General features: G+C 51.7%; 1 protein-coding gene across 10 annotated transcripts in view; it reads right to left on the minus strand.

The window, feature by feature from the left end:
* Nucleotides 1-18,563, minus strand: part of SAMD11 (sterile alpha motif domain containing 11) — a 115,512-nt gene that overhangs the window by 31,296 nt on the left and 65,653 nt on the right. For all 10 annotated transcript variants that reach the window (XM_050714851.1, XM_035557421.2, XM_035557413.2 and 7 more), the window contains 2 exons: nt 15,331-15,455; nt 1,175-1,267 (listed from right to left, as the gene is read on the minus strand). In XM_050714851.1, coding sequence (XP_050570808.1) covers nt 1,175-1,267; nt 15,331-15,455 — 218 coding nt within the window. The remainder of the gene's footprint in view (nt 1-1,174; nt 1,268-15,330; nt 15,456-18,563) is intronic.

An 18,563-nucleotide genomic window follows, 5' to 3' on the forward strand; every position in this document is an offset into this window, starting at 1 on the left:
TTCAGAAAAGCCCAGGAAAAAGCTAAGGTGCCTTTAATTGGAATGAGGACTTAGCAGACAGGAGATGCTTATGTGAAAGAAGAGATTTAGGATGTTCTTAGGTAATGCTAGCTTTATTATACGAAGCGACGCTAGCGTTCAGCATCCTCTCAAAATATGCTGCCTCTCGGATCATAATTTGGGGACAAGGAATCAGGAAGAGACAATATATGGGAACGTTATGCAAGATTAGGATGTGGTACAACTCGCTGCGACATATCTTTACATCTCATCATATACAGTACTCGGTTTCAGAAGGCTTCAGGACAAACTGCTGCATACGAGTCCCCTTTGAGATTCCCTGGACTCGTTACTCAGGATGGACACCTTGAGGAGGCTCAGCTGCTGGCCTCCAAACCCACAAAACAGGACCTAGCTTCAGCCAGCCAGCCTGCCTTTTTCTTTTTTAAATAGCCAGAAGAGTGCAGGTTAGGCATAGTGATGGAGGTGGGCATTACTGACAGCTAATTAGTTTGAACTTAACAACAAAGCCTTCAAGTGAACGGCCTGCAAGCCCTCATTTACGCAACCTGGAGACAAACTCATTAACTGCAGGCTCCATTACCCACCCCGCTTCGCCGGTTTAAAGAAAGTTTGAAAATCATGTTTAGAGAAAGGAGCCCTGAAACAAATCGGGAGATTAAAAAAAAATCCCTAAAAAGACAAACCTTCCGCAGATTCCATCTCTATAGGAACAGTGCCATAAATGCATACGAAACAAGCAGGCAGCCCTCTCCTCCCTGCTAGCTCCTCTTTTTTCCCTTTAAAGGAGCAGATGCCAGCACGATAAGCCTCTCCGTATCTTTTATATTAAACGCATAATCAAGGCACGCCGCCTGAAAAGTAGGAACACCCCTAAAATCCGCTGCAGAAGCTGCAGCTTGCTTTTTAAGCCCTAAAATAATTATTCTAATTAAGAGGCAATTCCCTTCTCGCGCCGCAAGCTTCCCTGCGATTAGATAAAGAAAGCAGAGAGCGCTGCTAGCCTTCCCCGGGCACCCTCGGCGCTGGCGACTTCCAGCACCCCGCCGCAGCCTCTCCAGCCCTCCCTCCCTCCCTAATTTCAATTAAGTTCCACACTTAAGCAAGGAGAAGAAAGGGGAAGGGGATGGGGGGAGGGAGAAGCAGCACTTACCCTTTGGGGACTCACTTCGGGCTTTCTTGCTTTCTAAAGGACACTCACTGCTGCTGTTGGGAGAACATACTCTTCTCTTGCCTAAAATCTCATCTAGGAGAGAGAGGAGAGACCTGAGCATCAGATAAGGCTGTACTTTCCTCTTTGCAGAATCAGCCAGCGAGACTTTGGTATTTTCCTCCTCTCGCACACACAAACACACACACACGCATTACAGGCAGAGGAAAAAAAATGAAAGTAAGAAAAATCATCATCTTGAGAGCCTTGATCTGCTTTCCTAATCACGCAGTCCGAAAGCACATAATGACTATTCGCACTCTGATCAATGCAACGTTTTCGAGCTATAAATTCTGAATCCAGTTGATTTCCTTACTGAGTTTCATCATTTGTTCTGTTGCCTTTTGTCCCCCTGGTGTTTCCACTCCTTTCATGCCCTGATGCAAAGCAACTGGGGGAGAGAAAGGGGAGGAAAAAAACAACAACAAAAAAAAAGCACAACAGATCTCTGAATCTTCCTACCACAGTATCTCTCTCTCTCTCTCTCTCTCCCCCCCTCCCTCCCTCCCTCTCTCCTCTTCAAAACCTCAAGGTCCTTAGCAATCTTCCCCCTCTAGATTGTACGGAAACGCTCAAGCCTTTTGCATTAGTGCAGCCCTACAAACCAACACAAAATATCTAATATACAATTACAGCGTCCCCGAACAGATTTAAAATCAATATCCTCCCATAATAATGCTGGGGAAAACTGAAAGCATGATGTTGCATACGGGCAGGAAGGAAGAGACTGTTTGTCACTGCACGCATCAAATTCTCATCTATCAAGGGCTTGTTAAAGATGCAGCATCTTAAAAAATAATAATAAATAAACCTCACAAACAAGCACCACATTTGAGTGAGCACACGCTGCACCTGCCCGTGAGTCAACACGCGTGCAGAGCTTCTGCAATTTGCCCGACGCGTCTGAGTTAAGAAAGGTTACAAAACCCCTCGGTGCTATTTATAAGAGCAGCGAAATGATTTCGGTTGCAGGTGACATTTTGAGCCGAGCGACCGCCCTTCGTACTCAGAATCACTGCACACCACTTCGGGTCCGGCTCTGCAAGCCCGGGGTCCTGCCTCGGCGCTGCATTTACCAGGAGAGCCCGAGCACAGATCTGCACCCTTTATCCCGGGAGCACTCCTGGCACTCGGCACAGCCACAAGTGGCACTGCAAGGCTTTACGCAGCACGGGCTGCCTCCGATCTGATCTCGCCCGACCCTGTCTCCCAGCCTGGTAACAAAGCTGGCACTCAGAGACAATTGCGGAGGCTCGCAGCCAGCCGGAACCGAAGCCCCAAGTAAATGCAACAAAACAGCAGCGACTGGAAAACAGATGGGCAGGGATGGAGGCAGCCAGTGGCAGCGCTCAAGTTTCCCAGGCGCTTCCCTTTCCAGGTGTTGAGTCAGCCTGTCGGCACGATGTGCGTTTCAGCCCTCCTCCTGCCTCAGTTTCCCCTTCCAATAACTTCCCCAAAGCTGCAGCAGCTTGCCAAGGCAGCGTCAGAGCTAGGAAGCGCCTGGCCACAGGGCACAGAGGTGGCCACAAGGATTTCTTCCTTCTTCGTGGTGATTTTCCTGGAGATGCCACCCTGACGCTGCAGCCGCTCAGTGCCGGAGATTTTGCAGCATGTCCTCCCCAGGAGCGCGCTCATCTGGGACCTGTGGCTCTGAAACAACCGAGTCCCAGTGCTCTGCTCACAATTCGCCGTTCCCAGCCTGGCCAGGGGGCAGCAACACCCAGCAGGGCTTGTTCTGGCACACCTCGGGCAGAGGAGGCTCCATGGAAGAGGAGACAGACGCACCAGTTACGTGGCGGAGCAGTTATAACAAGAGCAGCGAAGATGCTTTGAATTCACAACTACCAAGGATCTGAGCCCGATTTTGAGGCATCCCCATGTTCATGTATTACCTTCTTAGATGATCCGCGCCTCAGGTTCACGTTGCACCAAAGCACCCAGGCTGCATTTGGGTTCCTCCCCAGCACTTTTGATGGCAGTCACATCACAGAATGAAAGTTTTCCTTTTTTTTTTTCCATTTAAGGCAAAGTCCCGGGATGTGCCAGAGATGCCTCTGCCCCGAGACGTGGTGGAACTAACCCAACAAGACACATGCTAAGCAAAGAAGAGGGGATCATTTGCAGCCAATATTGAAGCACAAAGATCCAACAACCCGCCCCAGATCTCCCGCATCAGTAGGAGACCACAAGATTAGCCTTTTGCATCCCAGCCCAGCGTTACACAGGTCAGACCCTCCTCATCCTCCTTATCTGCAGAGCAGGGACGAGGCAGGTGCCCACTTAGGTTACCAATTCTGGGGTACAACCTCAATGGCAATGTATCGTAGCACAGCACCAATCCTATCCCTCTCCACGACTCCACGGCCCAGGCCGTGCCCCTGCAAAAGGGAACACCACCCTTGGGTGAAGATGGGGGGGGAGACAAAAGTCGTGTGGGCTTTTATTTTCTGTTGTTTTTCCCAATCCCTGCTTTTGCCTCCGCTCCCCTGCCTTCCGCAAAGCATTTCAACAGCGAGGCGGCCAAATCAGGGCAGTTTTTTAATATTCCAGCTGAAAATGAAAGACATTATCAGCAGAACGGCGTTGTTATGAAGCTCGGCCAGGCGATATGACAAGCGGGGAGTGCCGGAGGAAGCCCCAGGCATACTGATCGCCCGCACAGCCCCGACCACGAACACCCGACAGCACCCCAAGGGCCCCACACCCTGCACCGCCTTCGGAGCTGCTCCTGGCCCAACAAGGCAGCACAGAGGACGATCCAGGGAGCTTTTGGAAACCAAGTCTGGTATTTTCCCTGAAGATCTAGAAATCAAAATGGATTATTACTTGTTTCCCATTGTGGGAAGGGAATTAGAGGCCGCCGATTAGAGGCCATGGGTGGGAACGTCACCTGGCAGGGTCCTGCTAATCCCTGGGCTCCCGGCCCTCCGTGGAGCTGGGTGACTTAACGGCCACGCTCACCAACACATCTGAGGATCCCCAGCCTCATTATCAGCTTTGAGGAGAGGACTCGGGAGCCTAAGTCAGCTGGGCAGATTAGAAAACTTATCTCTAGGTTTCCCCAAAGAGGGGGGAGACGTTACCTCCACCCTTTACAAGTGGGTCTGCAGCACAGAGGACGCACCGAGGGCACACTGCATCAAAGCAAGGTGAGGACCCAACCTGTCCCCATAGCTGACCACAGGTTTCACCTGGAGAAGGCCAAACAAACAATTTCGAGGTGGTCCCAAAATTTTTGCCCTCCCAACACTGTGAAATGGGTGGACTACGGAGGAAGATGCGCTGCACCAAGTGCTGCTGCACCGTGTTGTGCTACAGACACCGCGGGAGGAGATCAAGCCCTATCTCACGCTCCCTATCCATATCACTGGGTTTGCTGTGAAAGCTTTTTGGCCCCAGAAGCCCTGAGTAAACAGAGAAGCGAGCCAAGCTACATGGGAATCCACCCAGGCTCTGATAGCCAACATCCAACAAGGGAAGGGAGCCCTTTTCATCCACCCCCTTCCACACTGTTTTTAGAGGAGGAAAACATCTTCCCTGGCTTTTAAGCCCCCCATCGACCTTAAACCCCAGGGATGACAATTCCCACTGCCCGGCCTGAAATGCCTTGGCAGCATCCCACTCCACTCAGCTCTCCCCTCTCCTTTGGCACTGGCGGAGCTGCTTCGCTCAGGCAGCTCTGGTGCTCCAGTCCTGCTGCTCAGCCTGTTCCCGTGCCCGACGTGACAGGTTTGCAGGGACCCCGGAGACTTTTTTCCCCCCTCGATGGGCTTGTGCCCTGCCGGCGAGAAGCAGCACCAGCTCGCCGAGTCGCAGGGCTGCTGACAACAAAGGCTGGAGGACGAGGGGCCAGGCGGGAGGCTGCGCGGAGCAGCGTGGAGCCTGGCGGCACATCGGCCCCGTCCCTTGCCAGCAGGAATCAATGGAACAAAGGCAGAGCGAAGCACAAGGTCATGGGAATAACGGGCCATAATTTAACTGAGGGCAACGAGAACGGGGAGGGGGGAAATATTGGGGGAGCTGGGGGAAGGGAGGCGGTGGGTTTCTGCAAGTTGGGATGCTCGGACGATGCGGCTGCGTGCCAGCTCACGGGGCAGCGGTGGGTCTGTCAAGGAAGGGGGAAGATGTCACTGCAAAGGGGATGTCAGAGCAGCAGCAAAATAAAGGCAGCAGCCTCCGCCCAGCAGGTCAGCTCGGTGGCTTTAGGGACACGGCAGGCAGCAGGCTTCAAGCCTCAGCTATTGCGTCAGGTTCTCTCCTTACTCCTTCATCTCTCCACATCTGTACCTATTTGTTGGTTGTCATTTAGGTTTAGATCACAAGCCCTCCTGGGCAGAGAGCATCCTTTTGCTAGCTGCTGTACCAGTCTCGACAGCACAAAGGTTTGAAAGAGCAGGGCAAGTAGCACGCTCCTGGCTCAGGACCATCCCGAACCCAGACCAAGGTATCTGCAAACTTCCCCTGAGCATCACACATCAAGATCCCTGGGGCAAAAGCTCTTGGAAACAGGAAGAAAAAAGCAACCAAATGGAGGGAGGAATGGGGCACGCTAACGGTCCCTTACTACAGAGCAAGGAAGATGCAATAGCAAGTAACCAAAGGGTGTTTTTTTCCTCTCCTGCTCACTTTGAGAGAACTTAACTTTGGCAGAGAGGTGTCCGGTCACTCCTGGGAGCAGAGCAGGGCTCCAACAGCCAAGGGTCAGCGGCTGTCACTCACGGATCTCGGCGAAATACAGAGAGCAGCCCCCCCAGAGGCAGACCTGGTGTCACCCACTCCTCCCTGAATGCCAGCTAACAGGCTGCAGGAGCACACAAGAAGAGTGTCGTAGAAGGATTCCCGACATACAACACATCAACCAGCCTTTCCTAGGCTTGAGAAGGAGCCCGCATCCCCCTTCTCAGCTCCAACCGCTGGGCCATCTGCCTTTCCTCCTACCAGGCAAACAGTATCCTGCTTCTTCCCACCTCCTCGTGCTCGCTAGCTGGAGCCAAGCTCCTAAAAGGCCAGCCCAATATTTCAGTTCCCCAGGAACGAGGTGCAGGTCGCGCTGGAGCCGTCCTCCTGCCCGGCTGTAACGAGGCTGTTTATTAGGGAAGGTGCACCAACATCCCCTCGTCGCCCAGCTTCCTACAAAATTCATTTTTACAGCATGCACCGAGCCATAAAGAGGTGGTAAATATTCATAGTATGAAAAACACTCATGGAGAGGATATACTGCACTTAAGAGAGAGATCTGCATTCATTTTATATGCTGCAGAGAGGCTTTTTAGCGATTGCAAACTTGTGAATCCCCACTCTGTTTCAGAAAAGATTGAAGGAGGGAGGCTGGGCTGGAAGTCCAGGATCCTGCCAGCTCTAGGAAGGAGCTGCTCTCGTGGGTAGGACGGGAGGAGGGGGAAGCTTGTTAAATCAAAAGGCTTAAGCCCAGCTCCAATAAGGATCACGCCGCGTCTCCTTGAGGGACCACAAACCTCCCAGGCAGCGGTCGTTTGGCCTCCATTTATCTACCCGTGATAAAAAGCTATGAAACCTGGCACCGGTGCTCTGCCACAGATACCTCTCTGGGTCCTGGGGAATACGACACAACCCCAAAAGGCAGACGGGGCGGTGTGGCACGGCCAGGGCTGGCGTTTCCCCAGGGGCTCCTGGATCTGCTGTGCATGGTCCCCGCCAGCTCCCTGGTGCTGCCTCCACCTCCAGCAGCTCTTTATGAAAGCGAACGCCCAAGATCACAGTTTCCAACAGAGCTGCTGGTGGTGCTGTGCCCTTCGCACCATTTAAATGTCCGATTGCACTCATTCAGCCCCTGGAAAAAAACAGCGCTCCTCCAGCCCGTGACAGCTTTGACAGCCAGACTCCTTAATTCCTTTTTCTTATTCCCTTAATCTGTCATCTTTATCAGGCTGGGGAAGTGCCAGGCAGCGTGCAGGAGCCCCGGCCCCGATCAATCTCCACATTACAGCTGACAGAATGGTGCTAATAACTTATTGATCTAATGTTTGCCAAGCCCCACTGGGGCTGAAAGGCTGCCATTGATTGGCTTGAGGGAAGGAGCCTCTCAGCTGAGAGCAGAGGAAAGCCTTCGAATTGTCTTCTTCCCCAGGAGCTCGGCGATGGAGGGAGGGTGGGGAAGGGCCAACGGGGAGGAGGACCCGGGAACCGAAGGGAGGAAGAGGAATGGGAGGGAGGAAGGGCGCACGCGTGGGATGAGGATTAAGGATGGAGGCAAAAGGAGGGAAAAAAGGGTCTGAGAACCAAGGGAAGGCAAGGAGGAGGGAAAAGAGCAGGAAATGGGAGAGGAGCAAAGAGAAGAAAAGGAATTGGAACAAAAGGCTTGTGCAGAGCTGAAAAATTAATGAGATAGGCAGGCGACCCTCCTCTTGCTCATGGCAAAGGGTTAATAAAATCTTTCCAACCCCCAGGCCTCCACCCTGGGACAGCTGCTCCCAGCTCCATTCGTGTCTGACCTAAAGCACGTGGCACCGCTGGCTGCTCTGACCAGGTCTGATGCCACAAGCTTGCACCTGGGGAGAGGGCATCATCTCATTTCATTTAGGAGCTGGTTCCTCGCACTCACATCCTTGAGAACCCCCTCCCATCTCCTGCTCTTGATTTGCACCGAGGAGGCTCACCTCCATCAGAAGCCCTCGGGCATGCTTTGCCAAAGGGTACGTGTGCTGGAGCAGCGCTGGAAGGCAGGACCTGACCTGGCAGGGCTTCGGCTTCAAGGAAACAAGGAGCGGGGCAGCAGCTCCATGCCTGCTACCCGAGCACCAAATCCCAGGGCAAGCTTTCCAGACAAGCAGGCTGGGGGGAACAGGGTCGCACCTGCCATGCAGCAAGAGCAGGAGGCTCAGGTTTGCAGGACCAAACCCGCAGCATCCAAACCTGATGACAAATTCGTGTGCCGGAGCAGGAGCACTGCCAAAGCCCTGCCTCTGAAGCATCACCCGGACTCGTGGCAGGGGCTCACAGAAGGGGACATGTCAGGTACCGACCACGATCCGTACTGGATTTCTGTATTTAACATCAGGGAAGTGTCACCGTGCCGACGATTCGTTTTCAGCGCTTTGCGAGCAGCCTGTGAGACACCTGGGAAAGGAGGCGGGAGCAGGGAGGAGGTTATTTTTGGAAGCAGGATAATCCTGCTCTTCCTAGAGCTGCAAGGAAAGGAAGAAAGTCGCCGCTGATTTCCGTTTCAAAGCCACCACGCGTGCCAACCTACGTCTGGAGGCTGAGCCAGCGGACAGAGCCACGGATGCTGTGTCCTTGCTGTGTTGGGCTGCACGGAGCACACCGGCCACAGGGGAGGCCCAGCTGCTTGCTCCAAGCACAGGGCACTAAACTACCTTATTTCCTTCTCCTCCTGCAGTGACAAAGCCAGAACCATCACGATGACACCAGCAAAAGGCGCTGCACTGACCTATGCAGGACACAGCAAAAGGGAATGCTGAGCGCTTCCATGTCTGGCTTTCCCATTATTCCGTCACCTCCCAAGACCTCCATCTGGATTACAGAAGGATGCTGCTGGCTGCCTCCAACCAGGCTTCAGAAAAAAATAAAAATTAACTTAAACAGAGCACAAAGAAAGGACAATTCTCCAGATCCGAGCCAAGTGGACAAATGGCACCGACAGAGCCTAGACCCTCACGTTGCCTAGGCGAACAACTGTCCTTCGTGGAAAAACATGCGAACAAGGGTGGCTGGGCTTACAGCTCCCAGATGCCCTCTTGGTGCTGATTTTCTGCTCAATTTAAGGCAGCAATTCAATAAAGGCTGCTGCTTTTTTTTTGTTATTGTTTTGCTTTGTTAAATGAAAACATGCCTGCATCCTACCTCATTATCACACGCTCAGAAAACAGCCGTTCGCTGTGCCTCTGTCTCTAATCATTAGCTACGACATCCCTGATCCCAGTTCCTTCTCAGCCCCCACATTAACTCCTCCCTAGCAGAGGAAAGTCCCGAGACTGATTTTGGACATGGGAAGCTGTCTGCAGTTCACTCCTGAAATTTCTCCTTCTCCTTCTCTTAGTCAACAGAGCATCAAGTGGAAAGATGAGACAGGAGCCTTAATACAGAAGAACAAATAACCTTGGAGAGGGAGAGAGATCTCTTTCAGGATGTTTTTGAGACACAAGAAAAAAAGCACCAGGACTTGCTGTGCCCATGAAGTGCCCTCTCAGACCATGTTCAGACATCAAGCTGACCCCACTAGGGGCAGGAGGAGGAGAGGGAAGATCCAGCTGCCTCCTCCAGCACCAGCGAGCCTGCTGCCTCCACTTCTACCCATGCAAAAGTCCTCCTGCAAATGGAAAGCCATGAAATCTGCAGAACGGAGGGGGTTTGGTGAGAAAGAGGAGAAATTAGGAGAGGAGGAGAAAGAGGAGTTCTGCAGGAGGGAAATGAGGTAGGGCCATGGGACCAGGACTGCAAAACGCGTGTGCACCTCCTCGAGCAGCGTGTGCCCACGCAAGGGAGAGCCACGGGTGCCTGCCCCAGGAGCTCCACGAGGGCTCCTCCACCCTCCCCTGGCAGACTGCATTAGCCAAACGGGATAGAGGGGATTGGACTTGTTTACAGGCACACCGCTAGCTGCTTAAAGGGGCTCTAAATCCGTGTTTGATGTGCAAACCGCCAGCTTTGCCGCCGCGCCTTTGTCAAGCAGCCCCGGCTCTGCTCCTCCTCGTGTGTGCCTCTCTCTCTCAATTAAGATTAAAAGTGCCTTGTGCCATCATCCGCTCTCAAGGTAAGCCCCTCTGTAGTGCCATCGCTGTACCCTGTCTGCTGCCTCGCCTTTATCTGATCCATTTGGAAACGACTTTTATATTCTCATTAGGCTCGCCGCCTGCCCTCCCCTCCCACGCGCGCTCCCCTGGAGGCATTTCAGCACACTTGCTCTACCTTTGCAGATGTTGCTAAGCCTCTTACTGAATCTCACCAATGCAGGCTGTCTCCGTGTGTTCCCAAGGAAGTACAGCCCCCATTATAGGCACTTTTCCTTTCTTCCTCCATTTGGCATATTATATCCCCATCGTGACTGCAATTTAATTAGCACCAAGGAAAGCATCCTCTGGCATTTCCCGCTGCAGAGCACCACCACGAGAGAAGGACCGAACAGAAAATCAGGTCTGCAGGGCCAAGGGAGGAGCGAGCACCGACCTCTCGCAGGTAAACAGCCCCGGGAGCTCTGGGCATGGCCAAAGCCCATTTTTCCAGGCAGGTTCCCTGCGTGTTCCCCTGCCCTCCCGCAGACTGCCAGCCCCAGGAGAGCAGCTCGCCTCTCCTCTCCGCACAGGGGGCACCTCGCTGCCCTCCCCTCTCAGCAGCTGCATCAGCCAGCTCCAATTTTAAATAATAATACTGATCTTTATGAAGTCAGGTTCAGCTCAGAGGAGGAGGAGATTAAACCCAGCAGCTGGGTGGAAGCCCAGCGTAGATATAACCTAGGCTTCAGAAGAAGAGCTGGATATCACTGCGATCAATGGGGAGCACTGGAGCTGGCAGAGGGGCCAACACCCTTCCCTTGCATCACATTCCCCAATCCTCCATGAACATTTACAGTCTGTGCTGGAAGCAATGAATATTTGCACGCTTGAAACTTGCACAGCCGTTTGGTGAGCAGACGTTACCCAGAGACCGTACGAACCAGTGCTCTCAATCTGCAAGCACGAGCTCTTCCACTCCCAGCCACAAAGAGAGGAAGAGAAAGCAGAAGCAGCAGAAAATTTACTGTTCTTAAAAGTGTGAGAACCTCACACTGCCAACAGTCAACCCAGATGAGACGGAAGGAAGGATGGCATGAAAAGCAAAGGATACGACGGTGCAGATGTGTGAATTCCTAACCTAGGACTGAGATGGTTTTCCTTAGCCAGTTAAAAATTCAGAGTTATGAGCAGGGCAGCTCTTCCCCGAAACCTGGCACCCCCTGGGACCTAAGGAAATCCAAGTGCATCAGTGATAATAATTGTAATAAATCTGCAGTGCCGCAGAGCAGGCCCAACACGCGCAGGTTTGCTCCGTGATTAAGAGATCGCTGCAACACCCCTGGGTCCCCAGTGGGCCCCGGGCGGTGAGATACGGCTCCCATGCATCAAACACGTAAGAATATCTCAATCATTCCCGCAGCCGAGCGCGGCTCCGGAGCCGATCGATAGGGCAATTAGATTTTATCAGGACACGCCTCTCGGCCACCTACTTCTGCTGTCCTTGCAAAAGCCTCGCTTACCCCTGCCGGTGCCAGCTCTCTGGGTGCCATAGCGAGAAGCACTGGCTGGAGCAGATTCAGGTGGTTTGGGTTTTTTTTGTTTGTTTCTGTCGGTTTTTGCTCTTGGCGTTCTTTATTTCCTTTGAAGGCCCGGTATCAGGGGATGCTTTGAACATGAGTGAGGCTGCCAGCTATTCCTATCCAGAGCTCTTCCTCCAGCCCACATCCTAGCAAGGGGGAACACCCCCCGCACCCAAAATCTCTCACATGGGGAATCTCTAGGAGCACGCTTTAATCCAAATTGTCCTGTTGTTGCAGTGGAATAACGATAGAAAGGTCTAGCAAAGAAGCCAGGGAGGACAAGCCAGGAAACAGAGCTCTGCTGTTGGCTTTATCACCTTGGGCAGATTTGCCTCTCCATGCCTTGGTTGACCCGTGCATCCCTACAACGTACTCTGAGACTGGTGGAAGGCGTTATGCATCTTGTCCAAAAAAAATTCACTCTCTGGTAACACAACTACCCTCCTTTGCCATTATCTCTGTAGACTAGCAGTAACGGTCTTCTCATTTTTGATGGTCAATGTATTTTCAAAGCACTGGAGCTCTCAGATTTGGTAGCCCAGATTTCTGTAGGTGCTAAACTTGCCAGCATGTGACAGTCACTACACTTGTTTCAGTCGCATGTAAGCGGTGCAATGGGGAGCACAGCCACTTGTCTGTGCTGACTCCACAGTCGTTGTAGCTCTTTGGGCCTCTCATGACCCAAAATTCAGTGACTTCTTTTGTCCCAGCTGCCCCTAGCCTAAGACTGCGCCTCCTCCAGGCTCCTTGCTCCAACCAGTCGGCACCCACCACGAGGGGTTATCAGCCCCCCTTCTGGCCAGGGCCAAACCCTATCCGAGTCTTTCAGGACACAATTATTTTGGAAGTTCTTCTGCTTTCGCAAACTGAGCTGTTCAGTCTCTGTTCCCAAATTTAACCATCACCATTGATATACAGTGACCTGGTTTCACTTAAAAATTATTCACAGACCTTCCAAGGACGTTAATATCAGTGCTGCTCTTCCAACCACGGGCCTTTTATGTTCCAGCAATGTTCTCCTCAGTCCCTTTCGACCTGACCATCAGCCCAGCTCTGGTTTGAACCCGACTCCAGACTCACCTACCCCCCAGAACTCATCCGAGCCCTACATGCCATCCGTTTCCAGTAGTTCCAGCCCCTTCCATCATTTCAAAGACCACTCAAGATCCAGTAATTATTCCAATTTTCCAGTCCACATTCAAAACTATCGCACTGCCTCTAATCTTAGCCTTAACTATAAATCAAGCGACTCTCGCCGAGTTAATCATAAACCAACCAACCCTGCCAACTTCAGCCCTCTTAGCCCCGGGGGCCCTGCAATAAACAAATCTCTTCCAGTCGTGCTATCGCCGTTTCTCACTCCCCTGCTTATAGCCATAGCCACCAAAAAAGCCACAGACACTCACGCCTCGTCCTGAGCATGCACAACCCTCGGTCCGAGCTGCAGCTCAGCCTCCAGAGCGCTCGGCCCCTGCTGGCTGGGACCGTGTGCTCGCTGCACACCATAAATGCTAACCCAGCAGCAGCAAACACTCGAGCATTGGATTCCGACTTACTTTTAGAGCAGCGCAGCTTACGGCCATGAGTGACGCGGGAGTTTTTCAGAGGTCTGCATTAGCATCGTTTATTCAGCGCCGTCCATCTCCAAACGCCGCTCTGTGATATTCTCATAACCCAAACACGCAGTGCTTGTTCTCAGAGGCATACAGTGCAAACGGCAGGCAGCTGCGGGCACATTTCTTTTCCCCTTACTAAGAGGTTTAAACAACAGCCAGTCTTTGAGACTAACTCAACATTAAATCTCTTAAAATTATATACGCAGCAATTAGTTCTAGCGTTCTCCCCTCCCACTCATGCCAGTAAAAACAAACAGAAACCAGGCATAAATTCAGTAATCAGCGGCAGCTACAAACCCCAGCACGTTTTGTTTCTGTTCCCTTGGCTTCCAGTGGTGGTGGTGCAGGTACCAGACCAGCACACCTAGACCCAGACCTGGCAGGTTCTGGGGAGATTTTGGCAAACGAGCCTTCCTTGCATCAAATAGGCATGGAGAGCGAGCTATTGCCTGGCAGCAAGGACAAAGCAAGAGCTGAACCATCCCCGTGGAGATGTGACAAAGCCCCTCTCCCTTCGGATAGCCAACATCCCCACCATGCCCCCAGCTGCTCTTTCGCTCGTCGGCTCTCTTTAGACACACCAGATCTATCATGTCCTGAAAGGCTCTGTCACTCGCTTGGTGGCCTCTCATGTGAACGAGCCCTCTTCTTTTTCTTTGCTCAGCCTTTCCTTGGGATCAGAGCCAAGCACTGCCGTCCCCACTGCTACAACCCCTGTGTGGTGCCTGTGTTTTATATTTCTCGCCGTTTCTTATGGTTAAGAAGCTAACCGGAGAACCTCGAGCACGAATTCTAGCAAGTACAAACGAGGACCTCACCATCTAATCTTTGCTCCTGTTTAACACTGACGGGAATGAAAAGTGCACTTTGCATTTCTGGAATGTTAAGGATCTCGGAGAATTTCAGCAGCACTGATAAAGCCCAGCAGCCTCCCTGTGAAGCAAACATTATTAAAACCCATTGTAACACGCGAGGTCAGCTGAGACATCCAGACACGAGTAACGTCGTACAGAACAACTTATCTCTCTGGCCAGTTTGTCTCTTGGAGCTGTGTAACGAAGAGAAAAAGGAGATTCAGCTGTGCAAGCGAGGAGGGGGGGCTGCTCGTGGCTGCCCTACAGACAGCCCAAATCCCCCAGTTCAGCCCTACACACACGTGGGACCCAACGCTCCTTGCAGAAGCGGTTGCACCAGCTCAGGTGCCACTGCAGGCAGGAGGAAAGGGGTCAAGCCTCAGCAAAAGGCGAACCAGGTGCCTCCAAAGGCATTCCCAAAGAACATTAGATGTGGTGTTCCTCCCTTTGGATCCCAGGTTAAGTTACGTGGTCAACAGAATGACTTACAGGCAAGTATGAACAAAACCACACACACACAGATTTTCAGGGAAGGCCTACATTAACATGCACAGAGAGATCCGGGTCTGATTTGGAAGACCAAAGATTGCTGTTTTCCCTACAGAGAATAGAAAAAACAGCATTACTCCCACTTTTTCCTCAAGTTTTAATTATTCTCAAAAGCAAACCGTAGGCTCTGCAAGCAGCAAGCAGAGCTCTGGTTTATTACCAGTGCCTCACTTGTTGGCTGATGCACATCCACCACCAAAGCATCCTTGCCCAGAGCTCCCTTTCTGACATCCAGACAGGCACAGCACTTCTGCTTTCACCACGTCAAGGAAGTTCAACTTCCAAAAAAAAAAAAAAAAAAAAGAAAAGAAAAAAGAGAAAGAAAAAAAGCCAGGTAGCAGTCCAAAACCAAACAAACACACGCTCACAAAGGAGTTGGCAGGCACAGAGGCAGCATGGGGAACCTCTGATTAATGAAATTACAAATCAAACCGTGCTCTCTGCAAGGCCTTTCTGCTTCACTTGACACTAACCCTGGGGACATTTCACTTCTTTGCTGGCGCAAGCTCCTTTGCCAGTAGTTTAACACAGACCACTAGATTTGAGAATAAAGCAGGGCTGAGATCTCAAAAGACCGCACCACTTTAACACCAAGAAATCCTTCCCATGTTAATCTCCGGCCAGAATATTAAGAGACTTCACGTAGCTCACTCTGAAGTGTAACACGAAGAGCCACAGGAAAAAAAGAAAAAAAAGAAAGGAGCTGCTGAAAAAATGCACAAACGGAGGGGTGAAAGAGAGAGGAGGGAAGCCACTGAGCCCCAGCCAGCAGGACCTGCTCCAGCCCCTTACCTGCTGCTCCTAAGCCAACGTCGATGCTGTTCCTCTTGAATTCACAGCGGCTCTGGGTCTCTGGCATAACGAGCTGACGGCTCTGATGCAGGTTGGAGATGATAGTGGAGAGGTCGTTATCACGGCTGCAACAGAGCAGAAAAGCACCAAGTTAAGGAAATCCTATTTGCCACCACGTAATTGATTTCTGTGTGTATGTGCGTACGCGTGCGCAAGCTGCTTTTGTTTGCCCCTGACATCGCCGCCTTGCAGGAAAGGTTCTCCCCCCCCAACCGCCAGGCTCCAAGGTAACCTCCTCTACTTTTGGGGAGCGGAGAGCGAGCACGAAGCACTTCCCAAGCAGCCCTCTCATTTCCCATAAAGTACTCGGCAGCTGCCAGAGCTCCTGATTTCAGTGCTGCCAGATATAACTTGCGTGGGCCAGAACTTACATCTCAGATGGAAAAACTGAAAGCGCATGAATTGGCAGATCTGTTCCCGAATTAATAGGAAACTTGAATTGAAATAACTGATAGTCTTCTATCAGCTGCCACCCTTCTATTCTCAAAAAAAGTAAGTTTTTCCATTCCATCACTGCTGGAACACAAGCCTACTTTATTTACTTGAATAATTGTTTTTCTTCTTGGAGAGAAACCCACCGTGAACCTGGACATCTGCATCACTCCGAGCCCACAGCTCAGACTTATTTACAAAACTAATTTTCAACTCTTCACTCCTGAAATAACGCTCCCTTCCTTCTGGGACGAGAGCACACATTAGAGTGGTTCAGCATTACTGTGCCTGCTATCCTCGCATCAGGCTGCTGTCAAGTAGGCTACTTCAGTCTTTTTTCTTTTCTCCTTCTATGGAGAGGGAGAGCACAAACACGAAAAGACAGTCGCTGTAGCAGATACTGCAGTTCAGCTGGCAAATGCTTTGGCTTGCAAAGCTCTTGCAAAATATTTCTCAATAAACGATACACAAACACTGAAGAGGAAGAATAAGCAGAAAAAAAAACACAACCCTATACGTGATACTAAATGGAAACGCTGGATCGTCTCCCTTCTCTTTTGGGTTGCATCTACGTTAAACCACCCGACCTTCCAGCACGAGGTGCTTGCTCCGAGCTAGACGTGGCTCTTTTCCTTCCTCTCTCCTTCCTAAAAGGAAGACGACGGGCAGAGGAAGCAGAGACACTTACAAAACCCCGCACACCAGGAGTGGAACCTTGCACCCATTGCCCTCCCGGCCCCCACTCACACAAGGAGCGCGCCCGCCTGGTGCCGCTGCCACAGGCAGCACATGGCCGCAGAAAGCATCCTCACCTGGGACCCGCGGGACAGCACGGAGGGTGCATTATCTGCAGAGCCACCTCGCGATCGTCTTCCCTTAAATATCCCCCTCCTCTCCCCCCCCACCTCCTCCCCACCTGCTGCCCCCCCAGCCAGCGGCTCTGGGCACCAGCCCTGGATCTGCTCAGATGCTCCGGGGAGCCCAGCCCCGGTACAGAAGCAGGGGCTAATCTGTCGTCTAGCTCCCCGCTAATCAGATAAGTTTATGACAGAAAGTCTTTAGACAGAGGTACTTTCAGCGGGCGTCTGGCTCCAGATTTTCACGAGATGCAGCAGACACGACCGGGCTCCCGTTCCAGCAGCCGCTGCCCCGCTCCCTGCTGCTCCCCCCGCGGCCCCAGCGCCGGGGCTGGATGCTCAAATCCCAAAGCCTTTGAGCACCCACTGCATCTTCCTCCGCTAAACCAGTTCAGATTCCTCCTTATGCAAGCAGAAGGCTAATTACTTAAGCAAGCCCACAGGTGAGTGGGAAGCCCGTTTCTCCTGCGCCAAGCAGTTTTGGGTCTTATCCTCTTTTAGCTGCCACCTTTAAGATGCATTATGCAAATATTTGGGTGTCTTAAGTCATTTATGGGATTAATGTGAAGTGATTATCAGTTCTTTTTAATCATGCCAATCAATAACTGGATGTCACGGACAGAGGACAAATGCAGATAAACGCTGCCATCAGCACAACGCTTGGGAAAGGGCGGAGGAGATGAGCCAGAAGTGCAGAGGGAGAAGGCAGGGAGTAGTAAGAGAAAAATGGGATAATTACATCTTTGCATTTGCAGAGTGTCTTGCATCCCAAACGAGCCCAAAGCCCCTCTCATACGTAAACACGTTAAGAGAGCTATGAAAAGGAATTGGGTTTTTATCCACCACTAAAACGCAGCTGCCTCTCTTTCTGGAAAAGGGCACAGCAACTCCTGAACATGGCTCGACCCTCCAAGATGCGATGCAGCCGCTGGAAACCAGAACCAGCAGACAGACACCAGAACGGGTATTTTTCTTCCAAAAAGAAACAGACGTTTTTACATTTTCCATGACCTTAAATTTAAAATCGTCACAATATCAAAAGGTGCATTTGCAAGTCCTAACTCCACGCAGGACCAGGAACCCAAGCGGGCTTTGAACCCGGCTCAGCCCACCCACACAACTACACAGGATCCCAGAAGTCACAACTTTGCTGGAACACCTTTGCAGAAGGCAAAGTGAACACCAAGGTGACATTGAGAGGAAAGGGGAGAAGGACTGCAGCTCGGGCAGCTTTTAACACATCAGCCTGTCCCCAGGAGCTGTTCTGCTGCCTCGGTTCGTGGGAGGCTTGAAGCAGAGGCTGCCTTTTTGTTCTGGGCTTCTTCCACAGCCGGAACAACGGGAGGCAGCTTGGAGCTGGGGCTCAGTCTTAGCAGGAGAAAAGAAACACTGAGGGGTGGCTAGATCAGCTCATGAAAAATTGAAATATCTTGCTACTGAGATCAAGATTTTAAGCATTTTTTTTAATACTGTAGGCCCAGCTGGCTCCTGCAAATACAGCTCCACGCAGCTGCAGTCAGACACCAGTGACCGCGTGGGCTCTCCAACAAGGGACGTACTTGTGGAAGGCTCTGCTTGGACCCCATGGGGCTCTACCACCATGCTGGGGACACAGAATCAAGCCAGCTTTAGCTCTGCAGACAGCTCTGCCACCCTCCACCTCACCCGTGTCTGCTCAAGACAGCAAACCAGCCTCGTTTTTACCAGAGACCCTCCTGAGCCTCCAATGAGTGAAACCCAACTGACTGCTTTTCATCCCAATACCATTAAAAAAAAAAACCAACAACTAGTCAAAGTTTAATTTTTTAACAGAATCTCAGGTCTCCCCCTTAGCCAGGAGGCAGGGCTCTGCCCAGCCACCAGCCAGTTTCAGAAGTCACCCTG

This window comes from Cygnus atratus, chromosome 21 (genome assembly GCF_013377495.2).
Source record: "Cygnus atratus isolate AKBS03 ecotype Queensland, Australia chromosome 21, CAtr_DNAZoo_HiC_assembly, whole genome shotgun sequence".
NCBI classification, from domain to species: domain Eukaryota; kingdom Metazoa; phylum Chordata; class Aves; order Anseriformes; family Anatidae; genus Cygnus; species Cygnus atratus.